General features: G+C 46.9%; 1 protein-coding gene across 1 annotated transcript; it reads right to left on the bottom strand.

Moving 5' to 3' along the window:
- Positions 1 to 300: 300 nt before the first annotated feature.
- On the bottom strand, positions 301 to 22,212 carry LOC103768394 (exportin-5-like; the record flags this gene model as incomplete). The annotated part of the gene is given in 21 exon segments (XM_008935536.1): positions 301 to 397; positions 1,528 to 1,628; positions 6,421 to 6,602; positions 7,539 to 7,638; positions 8,252 to 8,451; positions 9,500 to 9,589; positions 10,206 to 10,247; positions 10,667 to 10,822; positions 11,779 to 11,894; positions 12,659 to 12,787; positions 13,529 to 13,619; positions 13,863 to 13,988; positions 14,404 to 14,487; positions 15,866 to 15,965; positions 16,384 to 16,460; positions 17,113 to 17,298; positions 17,590 to 17,616; positions 19,541 to 19,723; positions 20,045 to 20,182; positions 21,438 to 21,510; positions 22,091 to 22,212. Coding segments are annotated over 21 exon segments (2,420 nt in total), but the record flags the coding sequence as incomplete, so codon positions are not given.
- Between the last annotated feature and the right edge of the window lie 96 nt (positions 22,213 to 22,308).

The raw sequence follows: 22,308 nt of genomic DNA, 5'->3' as shown, positions 1-22,308 counted from the left end.
TTTTTACACGGAACCAGGACACAGAGAGACAAACTTGGTCAGGATAGCAGGTAAGTGCTCCAATCTGACTACCTAACTAAAAGCAGATCCACATTTTGAGGTACTTTTTCCAGCGACTGTGACCCCTGTGTATGCAGTAGATTACAACCACCGAGTATAGCTCACTGCTGCAGCTTGTGCTTGGGATATTACAGGATACATCTCAGATGAAAAGTCTAACTCTAGAAGAAGTCAGCATGCAGCAACAACTGCTCCAGCTGTGCAGTGCTGGACTGTGTGGGAGATACCTGGTGCTCTTACCAGTTGTCGTAGAGGGTACAAAAGAAGCCCTGCATCCTTTCTAAGACAGTTTTGTAAACAGGAGAGTCGTAACGCTCCAGCAGAGGCTGAGGGAGACCTGTGGGAAAGAAAACACTTCAGCTACAGGAATGAGAGAGCACAGTGCACCTTCAGAATGCGATGGGCAGGCCCCAGCCAGTTTCACAGAAGCACTTGGCAAGGTCAACATGCAGCCAAATGGGGAAAGGTGCAGCACCTCCCCTCGGAGGTCAGCCAAGTTCAGGTCGATTGCAGAGCTGTTCCCACTAAGGTGGTCACATTCCCCCCATTTCTGCAATGCAAAACGTACTGGAGCTATCAGATCCCTGTTGGAAGCAAAGGTGACAGCTGTACAGCTCCCCTGACAGCCCATCCCCTCGGGTTTGCATTTCTCTCTGTCAGGACACAAGCTGCTGAACTATGATGTTCAAAAGTTCAGTGCAGAGATGAAGGCCCTGCTGCTTTCTGCGCCGTGGTTCACAGACAGCATTTACAGGTCACAAAAAACTGGTGAAGGAAGCACCTCCTCACTATACAGATAGGAAATGGAGATAAAGATGGAGCAACTTCCCCAAAATATTTCACTGTCAGAACCCAAAATTAACTCCCAATTTCCAGAGTCATGGTCCACACTTTATCCACAAGACCACCCACTTCTGCTTGGCTGGAAAGGCTTCTGCATTCCCAAGCTCAAACCCATTTTAAGACAGTTGTGAAAGCCTCTCTCAAATACACTGTCTGGAAACAAATGACAGGTCCATACTGCGGGACTTGGCTCTTGCCCTCCAGGGGAGGCCTCTGCACCAGCACTCAGGGTTCCCACTGAGCACTAATTCTGCTCAAAATCAGACAATTGCAGCACCCTCAGTCTCGCCAGCCTGAAATGCCATGTTGCAGAGACATGCAACATGCTGGGATAAGCAGTTTGGTAGGGAACCCTTCATTTCATGCAGAAGAAACCAATTTGAGACCAGTAACTTGAATATAACTTCTTCATTTCATAGAATCATAGAATGTCTGGGATGGAATGGACCTCCAAAGGTCATCTAGTCAAACCACCCTGCTACAAGCAGGGACATCCCCAACTAGATCAAGCTACTCAGCAGGTTGAAACCACAGCTGAACTGTGAATACTATGAAGTCAGCTCTCCAGCCTCAAGCATCTCTGAGAATCTGCCCACACGTTCCTTTCAAAGAGAAGCCCCTTACCTAGGATGGCATTCTTCTCCACCTCCAGCATGTCTAAGGCCTTTGCAAATGTTTCCCCCAGCCTAGCCACCATCTCTGGTGTGTAGAGATTGTTGTGAGTCCTGAAACAGAAGAGTACTTGGTTTATACTCATGTGGGTCAACCTCTTTTGCCCTTGACAGTGGGATCCTCTCCTTCAGCTTGTGAACAGCTCCTCTGAGGCAGACGATGAGGAAGGTGAGACCAAGCACGTATGCATGGGATCCCCCTTCCCCACCTGCAAAAATATTGGGGAAGCTGATCCGACAGAGACATGGAGTGACTCCACCTCATGTCCTGAACCTCCTGGCTGACCCTTCCGCTTACTTCGGTTCGCCCCACCCCTCGCAAGCACCGGCAGTCAAAACTCCCAGCAACTGTCCAGCTGACGCTGGCAACAGCTTGTTAGCTTGGCCAAAGGGATCAGAGAAGGTACTTTAGAAACGGACAAGACACAGTTTCTGTAAGCTCAGAAGATCTTCTGCACCTAAGGCCCCTGCGGAGGGAGGGGCTGTTTCAGCTCCAAAATGCACACACTGCCCCCAGGGATGGGTCACAGTCCCCAGAACAGCAGCTGGCATTGGAGGGACTCTAGGGAGAACATCAGTCTGACCAGATGTTCCTCATGGCAGAGGGGTGCCCCCCGGACAAGGCGTCCAGCCGGGAACCACGCCGCGCTCAGCTCTCCGCGAGGGACACCGGTTCAGCCACGGGGGGACGGTTCTTGCCACCCAGGCCAAAAAGGGCCCCCCTTAGCCAGGGTACTGACGCTCGGAGCTGGACTCGGCAGGGGGTGTCTCTCTCACCTACCTCTCTCCTTTGAGACCTCAGACCTCCACTCTGGGTGTCGCCAGCTGCACACAGCACAAATCCTGCAGCCTCCTCCAAAACTGCAATGCCATTGTACCTGCTGCTAGAGGTGATCAAGGGCAACTCAGTATCTCCCCCTAGAGCAGCGTTTCCCAAAGCAGGGGGGCACATGGGAATGGCTGGGGAAGGGAGCGTGGACAGACCTCGATATGTTCTCCAGAGTCTCAGCTTTCACTCACGTCCTAATCATTTTTTAAAAAATTTAATTTTTTTTAATTTTTTTTTATTTAAGGTCTATGTGCACAGTCCTGGCAACCTCGATGCAGTGACGTCTGCCTGAGTTTGCAGAGAGCTTGAGTTAGCTCTGAAACAGAAACTACCCCATTTCTCTCTGCAAGTGGTAAATACTTCCCTGCTCACTGCACGTGAGGAAGGCAAGTATGTAAGTTCCATAAGAAAGAGCTCCACAAGTGACTTCTTAACGACTCATACTCTCATTCTGGGCTGGATCTAACACCATGCAACAGGCCTCAAAGGGGCACAAGCTGGTTTTACTTTCCCAAGAGGAGCCAGGGAGCAGCCCGGGCTCCACAAAAGTTTGGATAGCGTTATTCCACTGACTCAAAAAATTGTGCACTTCTGCTTGAGGCTACCCTGAAACCTAGCTACTAAAATCATCTTCTCTTGTATGTCTCCTGCCCACTTCATGCCAACGCTGGCTTTGCCTCATGCTGGGCAGAATGGCACTAGGGCAAACCCAAAGCCTGTAGAACTGTGGTGGGAAACCTTAAAAACCCACCGCTCTAACCCCAGCAGGATGGGCCAGTCATATCCTGAAGCTGTGGTCATGGTCCTTAGTTGTTTCAGAATCCCTGAAGCATTTTCTCAAGTTTGACAGTTGGGAGGGTGGATGTTCACTCACAGGCCGATCTCCCTTAATCAATACTTCAGCAAGGTAAGGTGAAAAAGAAAACGGCTGATCAGCTGCCCCCCACGGGGGCTAAAAAGCTTCCAGCAGTCCTCATACATGATGAAAATGCAGCCCCTAGGCATGTTTCAGCTGAGACTCTCAGCAGCGAGCAGCATTCCTGGGCATCTCACACACAGAACAGGGAAAAACAAAATTCAGGAGAGGTTTATGCTTTAGAAAAGACAAGCAAAGGATATGGCAGGACTTGGGGGATTTTCAGCGGTAGTTACCGCAGAGTGATGCCTAGAGAGATGGGCTCGAAGGCCAGAAGATGGGTCTTTTAGGATGGTCCATGCTTGAAGAATTTTTATCCAAAGCTAGAGCCATCGACAATGAAAATGCCTATGGCATCCATGTCTGTTCAACAGTTCACAAGCATTAATGCCTTGGTAATGTCAGCTTCTCATTAAGATGAGTTCCAGAAAAGCCTTTGTCCATGCAGAGCATTAGCTAAGCCTGACCAGGCCATTTTTAACAAAGCACAAGCAAATCCCAGCACAATAAAGGTGCTGCACCAATCAGTTCACAGTTACTGGCTCCAGAAATATGCCTTTAGATAAAGATGGCTGGACTTGGGTTTAAATTCAGCAGAGAATAATTTAAGCCAGAAGCTAGAAAGCACCCAGATGAACTGAGGTACTGCAAAGGATAGGAGAATCATCACTCAAGAAGCTGCAAGCAGTGATTAACAAAGCAACCTCAAAATAATTTGGTAAACACAGCTACCAAGACAAACATGGGCAGGCACAAAAAGATGCCACTCAAAAGTACCTGATTTGTCCTTGTTACCTCTACTCCTTCTCATTCCTCTCAGCTCTTCGTTCTCATCCACAACCTACCTCTAAGCTACCTACACCCTGGCAAAGGCCCAGTCACCTCAAAACTTCCACTGCTTCTGTCTGTGAACACTAACATGGCAGAGGAATGCCACGCAACACCCAGAGAGCAGCAGGCCCAACTGCTCAGCCTAAAAAACACCTTTTTTTTTTTTTGCATACCTGTGCCTGACTTGGTGCTCAAATCAGCTGCTCACTAGGATCTGTGCTGCTGCTACTTGAAGATCTGCTCACACAGGAACCAGCACCATCTGTGACAACTTCCACATCTGCTCCCCGCATAAGCACACGAGCGACACCGGACCAGAGAGCTGCCCAGTGGCACAGAGCTAAGAGGAGCATCCATCCCCAAGCAGTAATGCAACTATGTTCCTGAACGCATCCTCACCACAGGCAGCTCTCCTGCCAGCCAGCCTTCCTCATCTCCCTGCACTTCCCTCCTGCTGACAGGCTACTACAGATTCCATATCCTCTTGTGTAACCCATATTAAAGAGAGCCTGAAGAAGCAGTACATGGAAAAGGCACACATGAGAAGCTCCATAGCACAAGTTCCAACCTCAGAAAGATGTAAGCATCAACATTTGCACTCAACAACTACAAGCTTGCAGCTGTCAAACAAAGAGGCAGCTACAACCAGCAGCAGCCCAGAAAGGTGTGAGGCAGAGGATCTACTGCTCTCAACCCATTATTCATCGGTTCTTGCTGGAGCACCCAGCTGGACACCACTGAGTGAAGCACAGGCTGCTCCATGTACATTACTACCACGTGCTTAGGACAGATTTGGGTCTGCAGGGGAGATGCTTGAACACCACAGATGCATTATCTCAAAAACCAGCCGAAGAAGCTCTTCCTTTATGGAGATAGGAAAGCAGGGGCAACAGAACACAGCTCATGCATTTTCCTAAGGTGGCAAAAGAGCAGACACAAAATATCTGCTTCTTCACAGGCAGTGGTATAATTTGACAAGTTTCTTAAGCTTGTTGTAATAATGATCCCAAGTGTTTTTAACAATGTGTAAGTTCTGGCAAGTGCAGTGATTGTGCAAGCAAAGTCTGGCTGTTGCAGCCTGTTTGAACATTGGGCACTGCTTCAGTTGGTCTCCCACAATAGGGAGAATGCTCTGGGCTCTGGAGGAAATGGCACGAGTCTACCTCTACTCAGACAAGTCTGCTCTACCCAACCTCTCCCAAATGCTCATCTTCAGTCTTTCAGGATTCAAGACATAACCAGCTCAAGCTCAACTCTGCAGCCATAACAAGATGGCTCAGTGGCCAAAGCCCCACCTGCTGAGCCACATACAGCCTGGTGACGAGACGCACAGCTAGGCTGGGTGACGACAGCATGTGCTTGTCCTACCAGTCCAGCATGTTGCTTCACACTGGAAGCAGCACAGTCCTGAGCTCAGGGACTGCCAAACATACCTGACTAGACAGTGCTCAAGGAATAGGGCCCTTTTCCTCACAAACCTGGAAGCTGAAAAATCTAAGTGGATGTGAAAACGCTCTTTCCCAGCAGGCTCCTGCCAAGGACAGAGCCTCAAGTTTTCAAGTAGATAACACGAAGTTATCTCACAAAGCTGCCCCCTAAGCCTGGCAAAACCCCAGTGTCAGCAGTTAACCCGAGACAGATGCCTCCTTTCTAACCCTGGAACTGCGCTATTCAGGATCCCCCTTCCGCCTTCCCTCGCTCCCTCCTCCGGCTGCCCCGGGCGTACGCGACAGCAGCGACGTACAGCGAGGCACTGCAAGGCAGCGACAGCCTGAGAGTATGCATCCACTCATTTCAATAGCAGACAGTGCTTCAGGAGGCTGGCCTTCGTGTTCAGCAAAACCAGCTTAATTTAACACCGAAGAGAGAGCAACGCGAACGGGATGCGATGAGAGCTGGGACTGCCCTGGTGGTGACTGGAGAGGTGGCCTTGTAGGGCCTGAGGGCAGAGCAGAGATGTTAGTCGAGAAACGATTAACTGGGTGGCATATTTACAGCACTGGAGGTGGGGCAGGCAATCCCAGCCCAAGCTCCCATTGGCTTTGATGAATTCTTGTAGGCCAGGCCAATGAACATTCAGAAGGCTCCAGTTTCCCCAGTGCCATTCCCCACTGTGAACAGTCAGGAACGGTACATGGGCACCTGCACCAGCCTGTGTTCCCGCTGGCTTCACTGGGAGAACATGCTCCGAGCATCCCGTGTATTTATCGCAGTTTGGCTTTCCGAGATACTTAAGGCAACGTAAATGATTTCAAGTCAACTCCACCCACCTTATAAGAGCAAGTAAATTGTCAAGAAGCTTCAGAACCTGCTCAGTGCAGGGATTACGGTAGATGGGAGCTCCGCTGGGCATGTATCCCAGCAAGAATCCTCCAGCTTTCGCCTCTTCAATAGTAGCGGGCCAACGTGCTCGTTTCACAACTCCCAGAATGGTGTACACACAAAAGCTTATCTGCAGCAAGAGATGCAGAGAGACTTCTTAGCCAGAGCACAACCCCAGTAAGACAGCTTTCAGAGTAACCATCAGCACCCTGTCTCAAAGGGAACGCTCTACAGCGAGCCTAACCTGGCCATCGGGACAAATGATGTGGGTTTGCTGCCAAGAAAATGCAGCAAGCGATCACGCTGTGTTCCATCATCTTTAGTGACCCTTGCCCATGGCAGAAAGGCCCAGGAACTGGCAATCAAACAAAGCACTGATGCATACAGTCTCCTGAGATGCAAGCAACCAGGCAGGCTGCCCTCTAATAGGAAGGGTCTACATCAGTTCCTCATCTCCTTCATGTACTGGGACAGAGGCAGAGATCTGTGAGGATACAGCCGTCAAACTGCATTAGCCTCACATCACAAGCACAGCTCTATAGAGTGCATTTCAGTGTCTTCCTTCTACAGACTTGAAGATAGCAACTCCATTTGCAGTCTGTCCAAGAAGTGATGACATTTCACTTTATGAAATCATGAAACACCACATTGTGAGTGAAGACTCACACAGAAATTTTCTTGGATTAATTTTATTTATATTCCATTGCAGTCTCAGCATGACACTTTCCACACTGCCTGGCTCAAGAAGCATAATGCACTGCACCATTTTTCCAAAAATCATTTAAACCAATTGCTTCTCCAAGACCAAACTCTGCTACCCAGAGTAGGGAATAGTGTGCTTCACTCTGCTGAATAATCTGGTTTTGCTCAGCCTACAACCTCATTACTATACTTTAAAGGGGCAAAAGCCAGCCTCTGACTCTTCAGTCTTAAAAACCTACTGATCTGCACCCTGAAGAAGTAGGTAAGCAGGAGATCTTGTGTGTAACCACAACAGAAATGTGGGATGGAAGGAGGCAAGTCCCATCTCACTGAGGATTACACCCCTCCTGGAAATGGTACTCACCCTAGAGCGGTTCAGGCCACTAGGATCTTCCAAGACTGGATCTGCAATTTTGTTGTCTGCACCCACATAGGAGATAAAGGCTTCAGGATCTGAGAGGACTCTGGCAGCAGCAAAAGACAGCAAAGGGAATTATTATTTATCCCAGGGAATTTAAGTAGAACTTTGCACTGGCAATAAGCATCTTAACAAATACAAAGCAGGCTAGAGAGACTACCTACTGCTCCACTCTGTGTATGGGAACATGATAAAAAGCACGAGAGACGTGTGGATTCCCCAAATATCCCCAGGCCTCTTGGGCCATGGGGACCTAAAACCTTTGAATCACTTATGAAGACAGCCCTGCTGGGAAAACCCTTGTGCATGGCCAGCTGCCCAGGGCTGCAGGACACCTCAGCTCTAGTAAGGAGAGCTCAGCCTCCTAGCTTCTCCTGGAGATGAGCGAAGAATTCCTTTTATTCATCATTTTCTGCAAATGCTCTGAGCGTGCCAGGAAGCATTTCTCTGTCACCTCATACAACACCCACCCAGCAATTTTCAATGAACAGCATTTAGACTCAGTTGGCAGTTTCTCAACTGCAGCAGAGCTGTTACCACAGTGTCCACCCAAGAGGTCACAAGGCACCCCACCACCCTCACGTGGCCTGTGCATTCCCTTATCAGGCACATTACCTCTGCCACACCTCCAGCTCATGGCTCAGCCAAGTGCCCCATACCTCTGCATCTCTGGGGAGAGCCACAGGCCAGCAACGGGAGCCATGAGCTCCTCCAGGAAAGCTTTCTGCCGCTCGTAGTCCTTGAACTGGTTGCTGGTGAGGACGAGGGCCTCCATAAGAGCACACTTCTCCATCTGCGTCAGAAGTAGCTCGTTGGAGAGCAGCTGCTTCACGTGGTTGTACAACATCTCAAAGTTTGGCTAGAAAACACATCCAAGTGGAAAAGCATCAAGCATTTGGCGTGACACGTGGTCCAAGTTCTCTTTTCTCTACATAGCCACCTCCTCTTCAGTCTCAAGTTTGAATGCTCAGTCAAAAAGAACCTTTTTCCTTCCCTCTGTCATCATCCTATATCCAGCTTGCGTTAGTTTCTTCCCCACCCACTCTAGTCACAACCATGTCTAGAAGCATTAGGAATCGTGTCCTTCAGCAAAGTCATCTGAACATATCTGGGGGCAGCTCTGAGCCCTTGGCTCTTCCAGTGAGGATGTTTGGCTGGCCATGGGAAAGAGCAACCTGTAGTTCAAGGACCAGCAGAAGGAGACAAAGACAAACCTGCTAGTTCTTAGCAACTATTCTTATCAGAATGCAGATGGAAACCCCTAAACTATCTTCATTAGCATCCTCAAAATGTCTTTGTTTAAACTAGCAATGTCCTGTGGTGCTCCCATAAACCCCAGGGCCACTCCACATGAACACTGCTAAAGAAAGGTGTTCAGAGCTAGCATGTTGCATGCAGGCTCTTCAGTTTGGTAAAATCAAACAAAACACGGACTTAAATGTGTTTATTTGTGTTCTGCATTGCCCTGAGGGGACTAGAAAACTCTCCCCTTGCTCCTACACTCTATTACGAAACAGACGAGAGCTTGGAGATGAGTTGCTGCTAGACTCTCCAGTTAAGGAATCAACTGAGACCACCACAAGTGACAAAATGGAAATTCAGCAAACATTCCCATAAAATGAAATCCAGTGCTGCTTGTATCCTCCTAATCATCCTTTCTGCATTTAACTCATCATCTTTTCATTTAACTCATCCATTTACATTTCAGCTCTTCATGCTGAAAAGTTTTTTAGGGGCACAGAGAAGAGGTAAGAAGGGAGTTGCAGGGAATAAAACACTTTGTCATTTGTGCAGCAGTAATATTTCTTGGAAGAAAAATGGAGGCTGTAGCCAAGGAAGCTGAAGATCCCACAAAATCCAGCTGAAATTGAGGCAAGGCTCTTCACAATGGAATTGAGTGTACGTACCAGGACAAGCTGAGGGTAGTCCCGACACATCTTTATGATAGAGGAGCATGCATGCCTTCTCACATTCTTCACTGCCCGAGTTCTAGGAGCCTGGACAGACACAACAAACTTCAATGCAACAAAACAGAAGTTCAGACAAATGTAGGGTATCTTCAAGAGACAAATGCATTACATACAGTTTTCTGCACCATTTGAGTACAGATCAAAAAAGCATTCCCACAACCCCCACCCCAAACAATCATGCAACAACTAGATTTCCCCTGGAGCAGAGGCCAACTCAAGAAGCCCATGTTTGAAGAAGCTGTACTGCAGCAGCAAGGATGCTATGGGTCTTCCTCACTATTTCAAGACTCCAAGCTAGGATCTTCCTCCCTAGGTAGCTGGCAGCTTTACAGCCACCCTTCACAGCCACATATCCCAACCACTGAAGAATACCCACAGCTAAGGAAAGGATTTCACTCCCAGGAAGGCCAGCACAGACCACGGGACTAAGGGCACTGGCCTTCTAAGTTTGTGAACCAAAGTTTATTGGGCGATGTCAGCCAAGAAAAGTTAAGTTATATTAAGACTTCTCAGCCCTTTCCAGGAGCACAACTATACTTGAGAAAACTACTACAGCAGAATCTTTGGACTCTACATGCTCTCAAATAGAATAGGATTTGATACAACGGTTACAGCTAATAAGTAGAAAACAATTCAGACATACCTTACTTTCTTCTACAACTTCGAAGGTAACTGAAGCAAACAGCTGTGAGAAAAGGGAGGAAAAATCAAAAAACTCAGATCATTTGTTAATATCTATCACTCAAGTAACTTTGAACTCAAGGAATAGATCGCAAGACTTCAGTACAATTTCATTAATGCCAATGAAGAACCACCAACTAAGTGAAAAGATCAATCACCAGCACAGCAAGGCCTTGAAATAAAAAATGGCTAGAGCATGCACTTAATGTTAAGGTTTAAGGCTAGGAACTGCAAAATTTGTGTTATTTAATGTTGTTTTTTCTTGAAAAAGCCTTGGTCTCAGTCTCGGTTTTTCCCATCTTTAACAGAAAGGACAGTTCTTCCCTGATAGTAATGCCAAGAGGATTAACTCTGGCAGTTTAGTACACGGGCCTTACACCACAAAGAGCTTACCTGATTTTAGCATGGTCTGCAAGTACCTACCTTGGAAAGTACTTGTGGTAGGTATTCTGGTCGATAGGTGACAAATGGAAAGAGAGCAGAGACATTGGTGAGCACACAGGACAAGATGAGAGGATCCTTTGTTTCAAAATTAAGGACAAGCTGCAACAGATCTATGCCATCATTCACTGGGATTTCCTACAAAGGCAGCAAAGGGAAAGAAGGAAAGGAAAAAAGGAGGCATCACTCAGTGCTTCAGCCTGTAGCAGACTTCCTACAACTGCCAGAGCTAGGCCACAGAGCTACTGTGATCCCACCAGACCTCTCAGCTGAGCACAGGTGTTCTCAAACCAGAAAAAGATGCAGTAGAAACTTCAGGTTAGCTGTGTGCTGTGCACCTCCTGAGGGAAAAAGGACAGTCCTGTTGCTGTTGTTGGTAGGGAAGTCTTGAGATGTCAATCTCAAGTCCACATACTATTGCTTGCATCTCCAGGAAAGGCAAATTCCTTTTCCCTGTTTGGCTCCCAGTTCTTTTGACTCTGTCTAACAGACTCCACACTTGAATCAAGTTAATCTTACTGTGATTAGTATGATGAACGGAAGTGCCTGAGCAGCCTAATCTAATAAAAACATCAAGTCAGTCTACATCAGAGAAAAAAATGCTTTCCATCTGATTTGCCTGCTGTTGAACGAAAAGCAGAGAGAAACTGCGTGTGATCTACTCCCCGAGTGTGAGTTTTGCTCATTCAGTTCAAAGATAAACAAAAAAACCAAAACCAAACAACCAAACTCAAACTAAAAAAAAAATCCCAAAATCTAATCAGGGGATAATGAAAAAGAATAAACTTAGGAAATTTCCACTTAAGCAGTCAGTCCTCTTCTCCTCTAGTAAGAGGGTATGCCGAAGCATGTCACCTGAGCACTCTCCTGTGACTTCTCATGACAGTGTCCAGAATCAAGACATGTCTGAAAGCCACCGTGAGCCTGATCCCATCTAAAGAAGGGTCACTACTCCTCATGAGAGTCACTCGCCAAACAATCTGGGGTTTGCATGGATGTAACTGTTATTACAAACTTTTCAAAGACAACATAGCTGAAAAACCCCACTCATGTCAACCCAGCACAAGCCAGGAAAGAGCATCTGATACACATACGTCTTTGTCCATGGTTCGAAACATCTGGCTGATGACGCTCTCTGAGAAGGTGGTCATGGCATCCCACTGCACAAAGGATGGGGAGAAGATGGAGCAGAGACCTTCACCTGTCTTAGCTGAAAGGAAGAGAAGAACACACGTACTCCTCCCTGCGTGCACAAGAGCAGGCCAATAAGCTGCACTACAGCACCTGAGCTCTCACAAGGATTTTGCTCACACAGCTCTCCCTGCAGATGCCTGGCAGGGATGCACCAGGAGCAACCAAGGCACACCCGTGTGATTTGCCTCATTCACGTGAAGGCTCCCAAGACATAAGTCTGACCTTTGAGATACTACAGGGAGCAATGCCAACAAATCACAGTAAAGGAAAGAAAAGGAGGGAGACCAGAAGCCCAGACTGAGCAGTGCTGACTTGGTGGGACTTTGCAGAGCACCAAGTGGCCTTCCTTCACAGGAGGAAAGCCAGGTGACTGACAGAGGGATTCGTCAGACAGGCAGAACTTCCCTGGACAAAAATAATCAATATTTTACAGAGAAAACAAGGCTCAAATAATTGTAAAATCATATTGGAGGCACAGCTGCATCTGTTTTGCAGAGAGGTTTTGGGGAAGGAAAGGAGGAGCCAGAGGCTTTGCATTAGCTGTTCCACAGGTAGGCTGCAAAGGGTTAAATTTGGGGTGGGTTTGGTTTGATTTTGCTTTCAACTTGCAAGGGCCTTAAAAGGCTGAAAAACTAGTGTTGAGTCTTGGCTCCCCCTTAAAAAAAGAAAAAAAAAAAAAAAAAAAAAAAAAAAAAAAGGGAAAGAAGTTTCTTCTTGCCTTGAATTAAAAGAACCCAAATCCCATATGCCAATTTTTTTTTTTCCCCCCAGGTAACTTACAGTTCATGGGTCCAGCATCAAGAGGAGCTGTGAGCTGGTACTTCAGCCATTCACCAGCCATTTGGAAACCAGTCCGAGGGTCTAGACGACACGCCATCCTCATCACCTCTCCTTGCTGGGCTCGGAAGGCTGCAGTGGAAAATCAGACGCCATGCAACAAGCTGATGCTGCAAATGCTCCTTTCCCCAAAGCTCCCCGGCAGCTTTGCAGACCTGGAGCATTAGGGGCTGTTGCTCTTAAAAATCACTCACTCGAAAATCTTTAAACATAAATAGTTAGAAATTAAGCATATCCTCCCAGCCACCAAGTGAGTACCAAACTATACAGGCCAGTGAGAATCAACCTGTTTTGAGAAGTAAAATACAACAAGAAAAAAAAACCCAATTACTAACATCCCAAGTTTCCCATTTGTTGGTATAAAGTCATAATTAAATTTGGCTACTTTAATTGCTCAACTCTAGCTATTGGTACTAAACCAGAAGCTTCTTAGCAAGGCCAAGAGAGATTTTCTTTCTGGAATGAAAGTCAAAGTCTTTTGTAAGTTCTCTTCTTTTCCAAACCTGAGGAGGACTCCAGGCCATTTTGTTTCCTCCTCTAGGGTCCAAGAGGCACATTTTCTTTGACACTAAGTAGCAAATGCTAGTAGCCCACCTACCTGACCGGCAAGCAAAACATAGCAGAGAGTAAGTAAAATGAAACACCTGAGCTGCCACAGGAAAATCATAAATTAATGCAAAGCTCCAGGCTGAAAGAGTCAAGGCACATGTGGAAGCTGCCAAGCCAACATGGTAGGCTCCAAGCTCAGCCAGCAGCTGAAAGTAAGAGGAAAGGCACAGACAACAGCATCCACACAGGGGGATGGCAACTTACAGTTGAAGAAAGCATTGAAGTCCTCGTCACTGTCAAAATCAAAGCGGGAGTATTCACAACTGGGGCTGTCTGTCTTAGAAGGAAAGCCCACCTGAAGACAAAAGAGACAAGGTCAGGATGGAACAGAAGTCACCCATCACAGCTAACAACACCAGCTTCACGAAGACTGAAGACAAGGAGTAAACAGTCAAATGTTGAGACAGAGCTGTCTGCTCAGCAGCCTGGAGACCACATCTCTGGCAGACAATAAAAACTGTGGCTCCTCCTGCACAATCCACAGGCCACGTTCACTTTGGCACCTTTTCATACCTATCTGGCTGCAGTCCTCACATACCTTCACTAGGTTGGTCATAGATGCACGGAGATACTTGGGAATCATAGCCAGCAGCAAGGGGTCGTGAGACAGGACTTCGTGCCGAAAGAGGGCTCCCCAAGTGATCTGGGTGGAAGATCGCAGAAACTGGGGGGAGAAGAGAGAGAAGTGGGGAACAGAGAAGGATTTCAGTGCTGGGATCTCCACTGCTGATGTTAAATGTTGCTATCAGAAGGTAAGAGAAACTACACTGCCTATTTGGTTGAGACCATGGCACCTTGCAGGCACAACCCAAACTTCCAGAACGCCAGAGGTTTCTAAGTAAATACTAGGGCTGATTGCAAATTCTGCACTTTCTACTCAGCATCTCTGTGTCAGACACTGTTGCTAAAGGGGTGGTAATGGAGGGGAAACTAGTCTGCCTTCCAGATCTTCAGCTGAAATGGAGGGCCTGGGGAGAGTATTTGGCAGCTGAAGTTCTGCAGTCCTCTGTAGGTTAGCTCCATTACATACTCACATGTCCTTCCACTGAGCTGCATGAGACTTTCTGCCCTTTACATACCTGGCTGGGATGGGTTGTAAAGGCTAAAAACGCTTCAAGGTATTTTCCAAAGTTGGCTGGTGTTTCCACATCAGAATCTGAGCCCTATTAGGAAGACAAACAATTTCAGACAATATACTAACTCTAAGTGACGCTGGGCTCACAAGTGCTATGTCTCTGGGTAACACAAAGGTGACTACATCCAAGGCCACAGTCGGTAAAGGAAGAGGGGAAAAAAACATGGAACAACTCTGTTTTTTTCTGAAACCAGTAGAGCTTGAAGAGTATCAAGTTCTGCTGACCAGCCTAGGGTTGCTGGAGACAGCACCACCCTCATTCAAGAGAAAAAGGTCACTTCTCATGATACTGGAGTTCTGTTAAAACCAAATTCATAACTACTGCTGCTACCATGAGTCACAATATTACTATGATTGGGTTGAGCCCAAGCAGCAGTACTGAAGCACAGCAATTCACAACAGCAGAATTTCCCAAGCAAATACACCCAGATGATTTCACTCCCATTCCTTAAAATGTTTCTCCATTTAACATATGGACATCTCTTGCCAATAACTTTCTAGGATGTTTGTCAAGAAACTAAGTTTTACACAATTCCCAAGTTTTTCTGTTCCTCACTAACCATAATATGACCTGATGTCCTCAAGATCCCTCTCCTGGAGCTGCACAGCTCCATGCTGCTTCTCCCAAGTGAATCAGGATGAGAGGACTCAAATCCTTGTCACATCACTTCATTACAGACTAACACCTCCCACCACCTAAGAGCAAGTGCAGTCCCTGAAAGTAGTAACACACCCTTTGTTTGCTGTCCATTCTTTTTAGGGATAAACTCTCCAAGGGCTGGCTGCCTCGGCCTCCCCACAAAGAGGATCTCTCAGCAAGCCTGCCTTCTTTACTCCAGAAGCACTGTGCTGATCAGAGGGAGCACGAATTCAGCAACCAGCAAAGCATGCAAAGTATCAATGTGCATCTTCATCTCAACACTGACACAAAGCATCGGAAAGATGAACAGCAGGAACAAAATCCATTTCTTCCTTCAGCTTGAGAGACTCTTGGCAGTAAAACAGACTCTTTGGAGTTATTTTTAATATGGAAATTTAAAAGGCTTTCAACACAAAGTAATTTCCTGGAGTATTTTTTCTGTAATAGCAGAGAGCAAGAAACTTGACCAATTTTTAGTGAAAGCTTCTGCATTTTGCAGTGGTTATAGGAGATGATTCTTGACAACAGCAAAGGCCTGGAATCAGTCCGGGTCCCTCCATTCTACATTCCTATGACTTGGCAGCATACAGTTATCCCATTTGCAAGCACAGACACTTCCACCTCTTCCAAAGGTGTGGAGACAGAACCCTATGGCTACCCAAATGTGCAAGCAGAACCCTGGTCCTACCTTAGATCAGAGCTGCTTCACCCTCAGCTCTAGAAACTAGCCCTGCCAGGGTGGCTGTTGGTATCAGCAGAAACTTACTAGCAATGCACACAGCTGGCTGCCCAACGCACACAGAACTTGGCAAAGTCTCTTCAAGAAAACATAGTGCTTCTCCACCAGACCTTCTCCATCTGCTGTCCTGGGAGCGAAGGGGGGAGGAAAACCAGACCACAGTTACTCATGCTGTGTAGGCAACAGGCACACTGTTATCTATCTTGTAGATAAAAAGAGCACTGGAGCAATAGGATTTTATTGCAGTGGGATTTTCTTTGCTATTATCAAGAAGTACTGCTTTATTGGCATCTAAAACCTCTGAAATTGCCTCTCTGAAAGAGTCCCTCCTGACCAGTTTCAGGCTAAAAGGGAAAGCTGTGATATTTACATCGCAAACTCGCAGTTTTTCAGGTTTTGCAAAAGAAATGATCTGTTTGTGCTCTCTTAACCCAGTCAGTCCCAACTTTGTGCAGTTAAGCAGCAATGCCTTTTTGCAAATCACATCTACGAAGCCATTTGTATGCAGTTTTTTTATGAAATTAAAACAGCGGGATGGTACTTACTGGGCAGCAGAGAGAATGTAGTGCATGGCAACGTCTCCAAACAAGACCATCAGAGGCTTCCGATCCTCCAGCTTACCCTATGTGTAAAATACACCAAATGCCTCAATTAGAACAGAACTATTTATTCCCATCTGCAACTGAAATTAGGAGATCCTTATAATCTTGGGGAGGAGCTTACAGTCTGCAAATTATTTCAGTAAAAACTTCCTGAAAAAACTAAGGTATTCCTGATCTCGAAAAACTTCCCCAAGCAATCCCACCACAGGGATTTTAAACTGAAATATTGATCCTGAGACATTAACTCTTCTTCACAGCAATCCAGCTAGTTACTTAAAGGCAGCCAATAAACATTCAGCCTTGACACTAAGATGCCTGTGAAAGTATGGATCAAATCAAACGTTTAGACCATGCTGCCACTTCTCTGAGCTGCTTCTGACAGTATGTCCCACTTTGCAGTGGTAGGAAATAGGGGGAAAAAAAAAAGTCAGTGGGGATCTCCAGCTTCAGAATTGTGAGGAAAGGTGAGCACAGAAGTTGGAGAGGATTCCAACATTTGTTGTATGTATTGTGCTGGCATGATACTCATGCTAAATATCACTAACATAAGCAGCCAGATTTGACTTTAGTTTCTTAAATAAACGAGCGAAGATATCATTGCTTGAGCTGAAGAATTATTTAAGAGAATAGGAGAAAAACAAAGAGGAGCCAGAAGAGGAAAGAAGAAATCACCTACCTGCTGACTGCAATGAGGAGACACTCTGCTGCTCCTATTTGGAGCTCAGGCTCATTTAGAAGCAGACACAACATCTCCAAGAGCTTGCAGTTGTCTGCTGTGATATGGCTCAGGGCCACCCAGTCAATGTAGCCGGCCAAAGTGTTGAGTGCTGCTATCCCCACACGGCAGTTTGCCTGGGCCTGTGAACACAGAGGAGGCAAGAGGTCAGAGCCAGAGACAAACATCAATTCCCATCTAAAGCCCTCCACTATCCAGAACAACAGTACCAGGAACTACCCCAAGAGAATGAAAGGGCCTTCTGCTGCAGTCCCTCACTTCTCTCTTCTCAAATGCCTGTATTATGGGTGAACAAATCCACCTGTAAATGAGAACTGCAAGTACTAGATTCCAAAGCCTGGAAAAAGCCTAGTTCTAAGTGGTCTTGGTGTTAAGAATGACTAGTGCACTAACTCCCGCACATCTCCACTCACCTTTGGCTCCTGAGCCAGATCAGTCTTCTGAAAAAGAAAACAAGAGATAGTAAGTGAGCAGCTACAGCACACGCTTCTACCCAGCCACTGCCAGACAGGCTTATTCTCGAGAAGGGAACCAGAAGCAATTTCACAGAACAGCTCCCTAGTGAAGAGGCTGCAACCCAGCCACCCGCTCAGGACATGGCTGCAGCCATCACAACCGGCCTCGGCAGCCCCCCGGCAGGTCAGACAACAGCACTTTGAACTGCAAGTTCAGCCTCAGTTTCCTTCTCATCCAAAAGACGACACTCCAGTCAGCAGGCATCAGGGAGAAACAGGGGACAAGAAGGAAAAGCATTTCCATGCTTCTCGGAAGCTTCCAGGGAAGAAACTTTTGACCCTTTAGAGCATTTACATCCAAAAGCCAGACTCTGAAAGATGCCGGTGGCTTTGATGTATCCAGATTGATGTCTGAAAAGGGTACATGACTGTCCACGGTCGGAAAGGCAGCTGGAGAGAGCTGGGGCAAGAGCTTACAGCTGGCTCCCAGTCCCAAACACGCCACAGCCACAATGCTCGGCTTGCGCCACCGCTTTGACTGATGCAGACAAGGCCCCGAGACACCCAGGTTGGATTAGTTTTTCAGAGGCAAAGACATCACCAGCCTTTCTCTCCACTGAAAGGTTTTGGTTTGGAAACTCTGTCCATCAATGTTCAGTGCTGTGATTAGTTAGCCTGTTTGTCCCCCAAATATGTACAAACTGAGCCACCATACTAGAACTGCATACTTCTCAGCACAGCAGATTATTATGGTCTTGGGGAACCATCCATCATTCCCCCAGTCTCAGTGTGCAGACAGGTAATCTCAACACCCAACCCTCAGAAATTACCCTGTGCACAAACATCCCAAAGATCTGCTAACCTGTGGAGTGGTGAGGGCTTCTTGTTCCTGGGGTGCTCCAACCTTGCCAATCAGAAAGATTCCACCGTTAGCAGAAGCAGCCACACTTCAGAGCCTCAAGCATTGCAATTCAAACCTTACCTGGAAATGCATTTCAACCAGACTACAAAACGCACCAGGGTCTCCCACCCACCACCATGAACTGCACAGAAACTCTGCACTACAGGTGGGGTTGTTCAGCCTGTCAGCACATCAGGAAAATGAACAGAAGTCAGGTAGGGGAGGGTTTTTCATCACCTCCCAGTTTCACACTTAGTGTAACTCTGCATTTTAAATCACAGAAAACAAGAACAAGAGAAACACTTAAGGAACTTATTTCTAGGTTGGTTTCTGAGTTATGCTTCATTCTCAAATCCGCTTCTTTCTGACAGGAACAGACTGGGGTAGAGACTTCCTGTAACCATCCATCTTGACCAACCTGCATATCTCTGACTCAAGGCATGAATTCAGGAAAAGAAGACTTTACACAAAAAAGGAAGAGTGTTCCTCACCACAACTTGACAAAAAAGGGCTTCCTGACCTGAGCTCTCAGACAAAAGGACCAGAGAGGCCCAGATGCAATGCTGAGACATCAAAAACTCCTGTGTTTTGGTGCATAACCACAAAGACACCACTGCAGCATAAGAGAGCAGATGCGAGCCCAGGATGACATCTCTTTATCAACTGTGTCCTATGTAAACTACCCCAAATCTACCTGGTTTTGCCACAACCAAACCTTTTGCTCAGCTGTACACCCCAAGTGTCAGCAGAGCTTTCCAACAGCACGGATGAGGCACGTATCCACTCAAGCCATTTACACTAGCAAACCCAAACTACCAACACTAACACTGCCAACCTTCTGTGTTTAGTCTCTTTCACCATCACCGGCTTCCGAGGCCACAGCAGATCCTTACGTCACAGCAAGATTTCAGACAGTTTCTGCCTTTGCTTCCCCAACTCCTTCTGAGTTGTTTCCCAGTTCCTGAACACCTCCAGCACTGACGGAAGCCGAGGGAAGGAGACTCTTACCATGCGTCTGTACTTGTTGACGTTCTGCTGCAGGGCATTCAGCAAGAAGCTGAAGATCTTCTCCATGTTCTGGGTGAGGGTTTGCTGGATATCTCGTCGCCGCTGGGTAGGCAGCGTCTGAAAAGTCACCACGTCCTCTGCCAAACGTAGGAGGATGAACATCACCAGCTCTGTCTGGGTTTCCTGAAATCCCAAAGTTAAACACACTTCATCAGCTCAGTTCAAACGTTACAATATCTATAGAGGCTAGCTTCAAGACAGATATAGAGAAAAAGTGAGTTCCCATGAAGGAACAAGTCACACCTTGGGAAAACAAGGCAGGAGGATGGGTCTCTCTCTGCTAAAAGCATTTTCTAGAATGACTTAGTCTGACAGGGATTTTTGAGTCCATCATCAGCCTGTCTCACCTGACCATGAGTGAGCTAGGCTTTCCTCAGGATGACAGAAGACTGAAACTCATAGTATATGAGCAAGCAGAAGAGAAGAAACAGGTGTGCTTCATACCCCTTGCTTGGAGAGGGTATCCAGCTCTTTTAGCATGTCAGGCCAGTGCTGAGGCCACTCACGCTTGATCATCTCCACCACGATGCGAGACAGGACATCCTTAATGTGACTTTCCTCCTCCAGAATACTTTGAGTTCCCTGTGATAGAAGAGGGGCAGAATTATACAAAACAGCAAACGTCAGACATTTATAATTCTGACCTGGGAAGCACAGTGGTTGCAAATGCTCTGAACTACACAAAATAAAAACAACAAAACAAAGCACAACACAACACTGGGCAGCTCTTTATAAAAACAACAAAACAAAGCACAACACTGGGCAGCTCTTCGTGCCAGCTACCTTGGATGACTTTCCTACCCTTCTAAGTACCTATAGCTAGTGAACTCCAGGAACTGCAAGGATTTCACTCAAAAAAAGGTGACTTGGTCACAAAAGCAATTGCAACTGAGGAAACATGACTAAGATAATTCTTCTAGTATTCTTGTGAAGGATAACTACATGCAGATATACTGAATTTCTTTGTAAGAAAAGATGAAACACCTTATATATGTGAAGTGCTGGGGTTAAATCCCCAGCCCTGAATGAGGGTTGGCATATGGGTGATGTCCACAACCAGGCAAGAAAGATTAGTTTTCGGGCAGGGTCTGGCCAGCCGTGGGTGGGAACCAATTAGGAGATCACCACCAGGTGCCCCCACCTTCCACATTAACTTGGAGGTGGGGCAAGAAGCCATCCCTATAAAAGCTGACTCTGCTTGCTACAAGGCCTGCTTAGAGAGTGCTTGTGCTGTGTGGGGATCCTGGCTATTGGAAGGGCTCCCTGAATCTTCACAGTAAGTAGAGTTCCCAGTAATGGTGGGACAAGATTGAAACAGCAAGAGAATTATGAGGCTTTCTCCTGGCAATTACTATATCACTGGGATTAGACTGATTGCCTGGGTCCTTCCTTCCCCCATGGTGTGGTTTTGGAATCGGCTCACTCCTTTCTTTGCTATGTTATGTGTTGTGAGTGAATATGCTGGTTTACTCATTCCTCCAGTGGCAGGGTGCCTTGGATCTCTTGCATATGCTCTAAGACCAGAGGGAGGGATCTGGCTCATGCGTTGCCCATTAATGATAATACCCTTCCTAGCTGGGCAAGCAGTCAGCAAAAGAATATGTTATACCAGCCTCACAGATTCCTGCCATGTGAGACAACATGGTTATTGACCTGACTACAAGACAGAGAAAAGCACTGGAACAACCAGGGATGCCCAGCAACAATGTAATGAAATGTAGAATTTAATTCAGGTCTTGCATGCTAGTTAACTGGAGCCTTTTTTTCCTTTTGCTTCTACTATCTCCAAGTTAGAGAATCATGTTTCAGAGAATGATCTGGGGGAGCAGGTACTTACACTGGATATAAGGCCCATGACATTGTTCTTTAGATAAACTTTTTCCAGACGAGGCATACTGTTCCAGCGGAACCTGTTTGAAAGAGTTAGAAAACAAAACAAAAAGGATGCCAAGTCAAAATGTTTACAAAGATCTCTAACTTGATTCTCAGTGACCCATCACTTCCATACCTAAACTAGGGAGAGAGACTACAGCTCAGTGACTCTGCCTGTGCCAAATCCCTTAATGAAAAGGCCAAGTTAATACTGCTGCTGGCAAATGGGTGTGCACCACTGAGGTCAACAGACAAAGCATCAGGTCTGTAGAGGCGGCGGAGAGAAGAATCTCAGAACTGAACTAATACAAAGCCTCTTTGTTAGCACGAGGCTAATAACAGAGAACACTGTGGAGACTTACTAACAACCCTGCTTGTTTACAGCTGCTAAGATCAATGTTTCTTGGAGCTCAGTGAAGTAACCTTTTGAACCTGCCCAAGAGCTGCTTTCTCTTTTCCTTCTTTTCAAGAAGGAAAAAAAACCAGAGAAGATAGCACCTGTCCCCTGCTGCAGAACGCTGTGCCCTTAAAGTGCCTCCCTGAAGTGGGAGGTGGTGGAACAGGCCGGGGACAGAGCCCACACTAGCGGCTGTGTGGTGCGTGGCCGAGCTGTCTTACTTGACCACATGCTCCAGGATCTGCAGGCCGAAGTGCCGGACGATGGCCGTCTGCGTCTTCTCCGCCAGCTTCAGCCCGCAGGGCACGCAGATGGGACACTTCTCCTTGAACTCCTCGCAGAACTGGGAAAGGACCGGGGACACGCACACGCGGTTAAAACACGGGGGCGGACACCAGGCGGGCAAGGAGCGGCCGGTACGTGCAGGGGAACAGCCCCA

The sequence above is a fragment of the Merops nubicus genome, unplaced genomic scaffold, assembly GCF_000691845.1.
Source record: "Merops nubicus isolate BGI_N331 unplaced genomic scaffold, ASM69184v1 scaffold48032, whole genome shotgun sequence".
Taxonomy (NCBI): Eukaryota; Metazoa; Chordata; class Aves; order Coraciiformes; family Meropidae; genus Merops; species Merops nubicus.
Note: the sequence above shows the minus strand (reverse complement) of the source record. Positions and strands in the feature narration are given on the sequence as shown.